At 43.8% G+C, this 9913-nt stretch overlaps 1 protein-coding gene across 7 annotated transcripts in view; it reads right to left on the bottom strand.

The window, feature by feature from the left end:
* Nucleotides 1-1910: 1910 nt before the first annotated feature.
* GNE (glucosamine (UDP-N-acetyl)-2-epimerase/N-acetylmannosamine kinase) overlaps nt 1911-9913 on the bottom strand; it is a 53028-nt gene continuing 45025 nt past the window's right edge. For all 7 annotated transcript variants that reach the window (XM_053204931.1, XM_027039439.2, XM_015079451.3 and 4 more), the window contains 2 exons: nt 5291-5407; nt 1911-4069 (listed from right to left, as the gene is read on the bottom strand). In XM_053204931.1, the coding sequence (XP_053060906.1) occupies nt 3834-4069; nt 5291-5407 (353 nt within the window). In that variant the 3' untranslated portion in view covers nt 1911-3833. The remainder of the gene's footprint in view (nt 4070-5290; nt 5408-9913) is intronic.

Below are 9913 nucleotides of genomic sequence, written 5' to 3'. Positions count from 1 at the left end.
TAAATCATGAGTGTTCTTAATGGCACCGGACTTGGTGAATCCTTTCCAGAAGATTTTCAATTACCTTTGCCCAGATCCATCAAAGGAATCACTATATATGGCATTAGAGCCTGATGAAAGGTATTTCTTAAACAGTAAGACTTGAAAGTTGAAATGACTTCTCGACCCATGGGCTGCAGAGTGGATGTTTTGTTAGCAGGCTTGAAAATAACATTAATGTCATTGTACCTCTCTATCAGAACTCTTTGGTGACCAGGTGCCTTGTCAACGAGCAGTGGTATTTTGAAAGGAATCTTTTTTTTTCTGAGCAGTAGGCCTCAACAGTGGGCTTAAAATACTCAGCAAACCATGTTGTAAACAGATGTGCCGTCATCCAGGCTTTGTTCCATTTACAGAGCACAGACAGAGTAGATTTAGCATAATTCTTAAATGCCCTAGGATTTTTGGAATGGTATATGAATGAACACTGACTGGTTCCAACTTAAAGTCACCAGTTGCCTTAGCCCCTAATGAGAGTCAACCTATCGTTTGAAGTTTGAAGCCAGGAACTGACTTCTCCTCTCTAGCTATGAAAGTCCTAGAAGACATCTTCTTCCAATATATGGCTGCTTTGTCTGCATTGAAAATCTGTTGTCTCATGTAGCCGCCTCCGTTAATGATCTTAGCTGGCTCTTCTGGATAACTTGCTGCAGCTTCTGCATCAGCACTTGCTGCTTCACCTTGCAACTTTATGTCACGGAGATGGCCTCTTTCCTTGAACCTCATGAAGCCACCTCTGCTAGCTTCCAACTTTTCTACTGTAGTTTCCTCACCTCTCTCAGCCTTCACAGAATTAAAGAGAGTTAGGACCTTGCTGTGGATTAGGCTTTGGCTTAAGGAAATGTGGCTGGCTTGATCTTCTATCCAGACCACTGAAGCTTTCTCCATACCAATGATAAGGCTGTTTCGCCTTGTTACCATATGTGTGCTCATTGGAGTAGCAAGTGAACTTTTCATTTCCTTCAGGAACTTTTCCTTTGCATTTACAACTTGGCTATCTGGCGTGAGAAGCATAGCTTCGGCCTGTCTCGGCTTTTGGCCTGCCCTTCTCACTCATTTCTAGCCTTTGAGTTAAAGTGAGAGATGTGTAACGTTTCCTTTTGTTTGAATACACAGAAGGCATTGTAGGGTTATTAACTGGCCTAATTCCAATATTGTGTCTCAGGGAATAGGGAGGTGTGAGGAGGGAGACAGATGGAGGAACGGCGAGTCAGTGGAGCAGTCAGAACACACATATTTCTTGGTTTAAGTTCACCATCTCATATGGGTGCAGCTTATGGTGCCCCCAAACACAACAGTAACATCACAGATCACCACAACAAATATAATAATGAAAAAGTTTGAAATACTGCGATCATTACCAACTAGTGACAGAGACACAAAGTGAGCAGATGCTGTTGGGAAAATGGTGCCAATAGATTTGTGTGACACAGGGTTGCCACAAACCTTCAATTTGTAAAAAAACAAACAAAAAAAAAACCAAAAAAGAAAAACCACATTATCTGTGAAGCGCAGTAAAATGAGGTACGCCTGTACCTCAAATACCATATATTTGAAAGTTGCTACAAGAGTCGATCTTAAAAGTTCTCATTACAAGAAAAAAAAAAGTTCTGTAGGTATGGTGATGGCTGTTAACTAGACTTACTGTGGTGATCATCTGAAATATATAAAAATACTATATAGCAGTACTCCGTATTATCAAAGATTATTTGTTTGGTTAAGAAATCTGTACTAGATGCCTTAAGAAGTTACATGACCTTCAAAAGGTAAGCAGTGCAACAACATAAATTTCTTCTGGGAAGGGATTTTAGCTAGACAGTTAATTAAGAAAACAAAATGCAAAAATGTTAGGATTTCCACAAAGAAATATATTTATTTTTTCTTTAGAATGTGGCTCAGAACAGTAACATACAAATATTTACACTAAAATAAATTAATATGTGATTTAACTGTCAGTAATAATTATGTTGGAATATATTAATTATCCTTTCTGTGAATTCAATAAAAACTAAGATTTGGTTTTAGATTTAGAACCATCCTTCCAAATATTTGGTATGAAGCCTGGTAGCAATGCAACCGTCTGGTGTCCAGAGCAGTTACAGATGTCGCCCAGGAACAACTGGTGTCCCTTCCCAGGACACCACCTCACCCCAGACGCTGACGCCAAGCAGAACTAGCTTCCTTCCTAGGAATCACGGTGGAATTTTTCAACAATAACCAGGACCTGGAGATTATTTCAGGGCCGGTGGAGTTCTTGGAATCAGCCAACCTATCTATTCACATTAACCCACCAGGAAGGAAGTAGTTCAAATGCAATAGTGATTCTTTCACACTTTATTTTGTATGCTAACACTGAAACAATAGAAACTTTCTGGTTTTCCTAAAATAAGAATCTGAAAAACATGCATATGCTTTCTTAGATCATCTGAAAGTACCCATAAAAACCTGTATTGGCAAAATGTCCACAGCAGAGAAGAATATTTGATTAAATTTATCACTGAGGGACAGCATCAAAGACAAATTGAGTCATCTGCTAATGAGACAGTCTTATTAAAGCTGTTGTTAGTCTGAACTAAATTAGGATATATTTACCTTCTGCAAGGTTTTTATTTGAGGGGTTGTGTGGCTTAGCAGAAAAGCACAGATGGACCTGGGAGCAAATCCTGTTTCTGAGAGTCACTAGCCACACAGCTTTAGGTGCCATCACTTAAACGCGCCAAGACTTAATTTGCGGTTGTATAAAATGGAAATTAAAACACCTACCTCCCAGGTTGTGAGAATTTAGAATAACGTATATGGAGCACCTAGTTCAGAACCTGGCACACAGTAGGCACTTAATAAATGGTGGGTATTCGTATTTCTTCCAGGTTGAAATTGATAGCAAGAACCCTAGCCTTTGTATCTAGACACCAATGAAAGCACAAAATCGTATTTCGCCAGAATCCAGATTCACAGATACAGGCTCCACAAACGCTGCCTTAGGAGATACTCCAGGGTCATACTCCACATTAGCATGAAAAGTTATTGAAGGGAGAGGTGTTTGTCCATAGCGAAGATCCTTTGGGGATGGTTAATCTCCTTTCAGAGGCTGTTAAGTCCTAGTGGCTTCTCAGCTGTCCTTAAGAAGATAAGGACAAGGTCACTTAAAGCCACTGTAATTCAGATCCCTAAAGTTGCTCAAGACTCTCCAAGAGTAGTAGCAAATAACATCTTTAAGCAGATGACATTTGGGGGTGACAGGTATGTCCAATGTCTTGATTGTGGTGATGGTTTCACAGGTATATACATATGTCAAAGCTTACCAAATTGTACACTTTTAAAAATATCTCAGTAAAGCTGTTTTTAAAAAAGTTTACTTTAGCCATTCACGGTGAGATTTCCTTCTGTTTCCTGACTGGATCCCTTTCTGCAATCTGAGTTTAAGGTCAGAGTAGGAAGGATTAATAATCCTAACTCCAGTATCAAGGTCCCATCTCAAGCAAGGCCTGCAGGTCTAAGTGGTACGTCTGGTGAGCAGAGTCCTAAGGCTTCCTTGTCTACTATCACAGCTCCTTTGGCACAGAAAATTGTGACTGGTACTTACAGGGTTTGAGCTAAAATGACCCCAGAAAGAGCAGCATCTACCAAAATGGGTTGGGAAAAGTGACTTTGGAAGAGGAGACTAAAAGCAAAAACTTAACTGCTGAAGTCACCTGCTAAATACCAAATTTGCTTTGTAAGAAACGCTCATCTAAAAGACAACCTGATTCCACGAAGAAGTTCTGAGTCTTGGTCCATGTCCCCTCCTGGGAGGCCTAGCAGATCCTGCGAGTTGTGTAGTCCAAAACCATGCTGGCGGCACCGAGCAGGGCGGGATCCACCAAATCCGAAACTACCACGTCCACATCCTGAACCGAGGACAAGGCTTGCTGGCGGATGACATCTTTGACGATGTGGATGTAGTGACTGGCTAGGACTCCAGAGAGGATCACAAGGGAAGGATTTATAGTGTGGAGGATGTTCACAACCCCAAGACCCAAAGCCGTTCCAGCTACAAGACAACAAAAATGAAAATAAGTCTCAAGGAGAGAGCCAAATCAAAAACACCAGAGGACAGTGGAAAGAGTCAGCCGCCCAGAATACTCACTACATTCACACTACGTAAGAGAAAGTGGTACTTTTAAAGCTGTTTGTGACTTATTCTTTTTTTTAGGTTTATTAATTATTTTTTAATGTTTATTTTTGAGATGGGAGGCAGAGAGAGAGGGGTACAAAGAATCCAAAGCAGGCTTGTGCTGACAGCAGAGAGCCTGATGTGGGGCTCAAACTCATGAACCATGAGATCATGACTTAAGGTGAAGTTGGCCATTTAACTGACTGAGCCACCCGCTCCTATTGATTTTGAGAGGGAAAGCGTACGCTTGAGTGGAGGAGGGGCAGAGAGAGAGAGAGAGAGAGAGAGAGAGAGAGAGAATATCCAAAGCAGACTCCTCACTGCCAATGCAGGCTCAAACTCACCAACTGTGAGATCATGACCTGAGCCAAATCAAGAGTCGGATGCTTAACCAACTGAGCCATCCAGGCGCCCTCATGATTTATTCTTAATATGAGAAAATGTTGTTATGCTTCGAAATTTAAAAAAAGCAAATATGGTAATACTACACCATATGCTCTCAACTATGTTTAAAAAAAAAAAAAAAACTGGAAAAGACTGGAAGGGAATGCTAATAGTTGACTATCTCTGAAGAGCAAAACTTGAAGGGATACTTTTTCAATTTTTTTTAATGTTTATTTTTGAATGAGAGAGAAAGAGCGCATGTGAGAGAGTGGGGGTGGGGCAGAGAGAGAGGGAGACACAGAATCTGACACAGGCTCCAGGCTCTGAGCTGTCAGCACAGAGCCGGACGTGGGGCTCGAACTCTCAAACAGTGAGATCATGACCTGAGCTGAAGTCGGATGCTCAACCGACTGAGCCACCCAGGCTCCCCAAAGGGATACTTTTTCCTACTCTCCTGTATTTCTCTAGATCTCCTATAAAATGAACAAGTAGTTTATTCATGGTTGTAAAACAAAACAAAAAACTTGTTTAATAAAGCAATGCTGCCAAATACCTTGAATGCCATTTCCTTTTTTTCACTCTCAGAAAGCAGGGAAAAACGGCCCTGAACACACATTCCAGAGCATTGGTCCCGAGGGGGGCTGGGTACGTGTTGGAGCCCTGGGCGGTCTGAGGGGCCCTCTAGGGCACAGCTGCCCAGAGCCACATGCTCACCTGTTCTCAAGATGCTCTGGGCCTTCACGTTGCCAAGTTTTGCGGCTTGGATGAGATGGACTGCACTCACGGCCTCGTCTTTTGGCACTGACATCCCTTCCACCAAGAGCAGGTCTTCTGTTAGAGAAGAGGCAAGAGGCAGCAGTCATCACTGAGCTGTGGCAGCCCTGCAGCAGGGCCAACCTTTTAAGTTTGCCTGCGGGCAGCAAGCCCCCAAGTGGGAAGACATGGTTTCTTTTCACATTTGCAAAGCTTTTTACCACGCACAAATGTCCACATACAGTTTCCAGAGGCCGCCGTCCTCTTGCTGTCTTGGTTACCTATCATCCAGAACTTCCCCACCTGGAAAATCCTCAACTCCAACCACAGCCTCCTAGCCGGCTCTCTAGTTTCTTTACTTCTCACCTCCACGTGAAACTGAGTCCTTAACGTTTTTTTTCCCCCAAATTATCAGACTCCTCTGTATTTATCTCCTTCCTTTATCCAGATGCAGGTCACATTACTGTGAGTGCCCCACGTTCCACGGCAGGGCCTGAAGAACTGACGCTGACGGGTTCTCAGTTGCTGGCGCTCGGCCACTACTAGCTGCACAACCCTGTCCACGTCACGCCACCTGCAGACCCTTCTCTTCTCTATAAAACGGGTAACACCATGTACCCTGGCAGGATTATGTGAGGAACTGAATGAGGTTAACAGATATCAAGTACTTAGTTAAGTGCTGGCCAGAGTCAATGCTCACTAAACATGTCTATTATCTATAGTCCTGGTCTTTTCTGCCCCTCACCCTGCCCGTCATCAACCCAGGTCAATCTGCCTCTTCGTCTGCTGTCATACTTGTGTGCTGATGAGAGAAAATCCCAGCCATGCAGGCTGCCGCCTAGACCCCATCCAAGGATCTTCTCGCAGCTGCCCCTGCCAGCGCTCTCCCGTCCCCCCCCCCCCCCCCCGTGGCTCTTCTCAGTTTCCACCACCTCACACCTTATACCCCACCTCCTACCACAGGATTTCCATCCTGCTGGCCTCTCTGCTAAAGGACACCAACAGGCAGCAGTCCCCTCACTTTTCTGCCCCCACCTATAGACATATCTGTTTGCACACCTTCACTCATCCTTCCCCTCCCTTGGGCCCTCTGTCGAGGCCTTGCAGCTCATCTCCTACCCCCTCACCAGGAGCTTTATAGTAGGGACTCAACTGCCCTTTCCCTCCCGCATTCTCAACCCTTGCTTCCATTCCTACTGTCTGCTTTCCACCGGCAGGTGGTCACAATTTCCATGTCTTCAAAGCACTTCTTCCCTCTCAGCGTAGTCAAGTTTCTGCTCCTGTGATTTGAATGTGCTCTTTCTTTTTTAATGTTTATTTATTTTTGAGACAGACAGAAACAGAGCATGAACGGGGGAGGGTCAGAGAGAGAGGGAGACACAGAATCTGAAGCAGGCTCCAGGCTCTGAGCTGTCAGCACAGAGCCCGATGCAGGGCTCGAACTCACAGACCGTGAGATCATGACCTGAGCCGAAGTCGGACGCTTAACCGACTGAGCCACCCAGGCACCCCGAATGTGCTCTTTCTTAAGACATGCATTTGCCCTGATGGGGACCAAAACTGGTTCTTGGGGGGTGGGGGCAGTTTATAAGCTTATTCTTCTTATACAAATAGTACATAAATACAAACAGATCAACAGATATATGGTATTAAAGTATTATGGGGGGGGGGGGGAAGACTAAGAAAAGTCTGAACAGGCTCCTAAGGGGGGCTGAATGTAAAAAATGAGGTTGAAAAATAGTTTTCAGGGCTTCAAATAGCGTCCTCATGGCCAAAATCAATACCTTTTTCTGATTTTCTCTCTCAAAAGCAGCACCTGACATTCCCAACTATTCCCTCCCCAAAGCACTCTCCCTTTTGGCTTCTGTGCCTTTACCCATTCCTGGTTTTCCTTTCTGCCCATTAAACACTGTTTTGCAAGGTTCCACCTCTAACTCTTGCCTCACTCCAATCTCATTCAATTCAAAGGTTTAACTGCCACCTCAGCACTGATGATTCCCAAATCCCCACCTCTAGTCCTCTCTCCCGAGCACCAGACTCCTGTAGCCAGGCTCTGCCTACACATCTCCACCCTATGTCCCATAAGCACCCAACCATCATCTTCTGCCACAACTTGCTCCTCCTTTCATATTCTCAACCCCCAGCTGTCCGACTAGAAAACGGGAAGTCACTCTAGAATTGTACTATTTAAAGCCACTCCATTTGGAGGGATTAAGGCAAGATGGTAGAGGAGTAGGGTGACTCCAAGCTTGCCTCCTCCCCCAAACTGCTAGATAAGTATCAAATCATTCTGAACACCTAAGAAATTGACCAGAAGTCTTACAAGACAAAACTGCATGTCTACGAACAGAAAAAACAACCTATGCAAGGTAGGAACTGTGGAAGGTTGAGTCACTGGAAGAAAAGAATGGCTGACCCTGTGAAGGGGAGGGATCCCTGATCAGGGGGAGGGGAGACAAGAATGAAGAAAAAAAATAAAATAGTGAAAATACATGCAGGGGACTACACAAAAAAACTGTTCCCCAAAACCAATGATGGGGAAAAACGAGAGGGTGGAGTGCAGAGTCTGAAGTTTTAGAGGTCAGTTCCCTCGAGGAAGCAAGGCAGAGCCCCGGAGTGGGCAGTGTGGTCTGAGGATCCCCTGGAGTGCATTTGGTAGAGGCGACATGGCCTCCCAAGCAGGCAAAAGCCCTGGTGGGTACCACTGAGCTGCCCCATTCACCAGTATAGGAACAAAGATGCTGGCTGCGTGTTGCAATTTACCATAAACTCTAAGCCACTGCTGCTGCACAGTCGCGCAACTGTTGCTTAGGACAAGCCGGCACCAGCCACAGTGCAGCAAAATGTGGTCCCACAGGATTCAATGCAGGCCCAAGCTGCAGGGGCCTCTGAAATGTGGGGTTTTGAAACACAGCTGTGTCTGAGATAAAACCCAGGAGGGTGGCACCATATGGCAGGTGGACAGCGCAGACAGACACAGGGTGAATGAAGGTGGGGAGCTGACAGAATCTGGGGACACAGGAGGATGACTGATTGCACATCTGTGGGGGCACAAACTTCCCTCTCTGGAGACTACAGAGTGGGGTGAAGCCATTTTCACCCCTAGCCCATCAGCACTGATCAACCTCAGTGAGGTAAACAGCGCCACCAAGTAGAGAATGGAGCCACCAAGTGGAGAACAGAGCCAATACACCAAGCCCCGCCCCCTTGCGCCCTCCAGGCACATCTCTGGTAGAGCAAGTTGGCCTGAGAATCAAAGTAGTAGGCCCCTCAATGAGAAGACCAACACAAACCGCTTCCATGCACTAGGTCTACAGATCATAGAATGCTGCAAAGCTTCAGCTCTAGGGGAAACAGGATCTAGCTTCCTTCGGGTTTTGTTTCTTTGCTTTGTTTCTATTATTTGTTTTTGTGTTTTTTTTCCTGGGATACAGAAAGCAAATTTTTTATTTTTTATTGTATTTTATTTTTTTTAATTAAAAAAATTTTTTTTTTACCTTTTCTTAATCTTTTTTCTTCTATCAAGCTTCAAGCTATACACCAATGATCTAGCTTCCTTTATTATTTTTTAAATTCCATTTTATTACTTTTTTCCCCTCCAAAATGACAAGATGGATGAATTCACCCCAAAAGAAAGAACAGGAAGAAATGACAGCCAGGGAATTAATCAATAGAGATATAAGTAATATGTCTGAACTAGAATTTAAAACAACAATTATAAGGATTCTAGCTGGGCTTGACAAATGCTTAGAAGACTGTAGAGAATCCCTTACTGCAGAGATAAAAGCTAAAACCTAGTCAGGCTAAAATTAAAAATGCTATAACCAAACTGCAAACCTGAATGGATGTCACAACAGTGAGAATGGGTGAATCTGAGAAACAAATCAGTGATACAGAAGTTAAAATTATCGAAAATAATGAAGCTGAAAAGAAGAGGGAAACAAAGATAATGGATCACGAAGGTAGACTTAGGAAACTCAACAACTTATTAAAACGGAGTAACACTCTTATCATAGGAGTCCCAGAAAATGAAGAGAGAGAGAAAGGAGCAGAATGTTTCGGTGAGCAAATTATAGCTGAAAACTTCCCTAATCTGGGGAAGCATGCAGACATCAAAATCCAAGAAGCATAGAGAACTCTCATTACATTCAACAAAAGCTGGTCATCACCAAGGCATATCATAGTCAAATTTCACCAAATACACAGACAAGGAAAGAGTCCTGAAAGCAGCAAGGGGAAAAAGTCCTTAACCTACAAGGGAAGACAGATCAGGTTCGCAGCAAATCTGCCCAGAGAAACTTGCCAAGCCAGAAGGGAATAGCAGAATATATTCAACATGCTGAATGAGAAAAATATGAAGCCAAGAATACCTTATCCATCAAAGCTGTCATTCAGAATAGAAGGAGAGATAAAGAGTTTCCCCCAAAACTGAATGAATCTGTGACCACTAAGCCATTCCTTCAAGAAATATTAAGAGGGACTCTGGGGGGAAAAAAAAAGACCAAAAGCAACGAAGACTGGAAAGGAACAGAGAACGTCATCAGAAACACCAACTTTACAGGTAACATAATGGCAGTAAACTCC

The sequence above is a fragment of the Acinonyx jubatus genome, chromosome D4 (assembly GCF_027475565.1).
Source record: "Acinonyx jubatus isolate Ajub_Pintada_27869175 chromosome D4, VMU_Ajub_asm_v1.0, whole genome shotgun sequence".
In the NCBI taxonomy this organism is placed as follows: Eukaryota; Metazoa; Chordata; class Mammalia; order Carnivora; family Felidae; genus Acinonyx; species Acinonyx jubatus.
The sequence above is the reverse complement of the archived record's forward strand: the minus strand, read 5'-3'. Positions and strand labels throughout refer to the sequence as shown.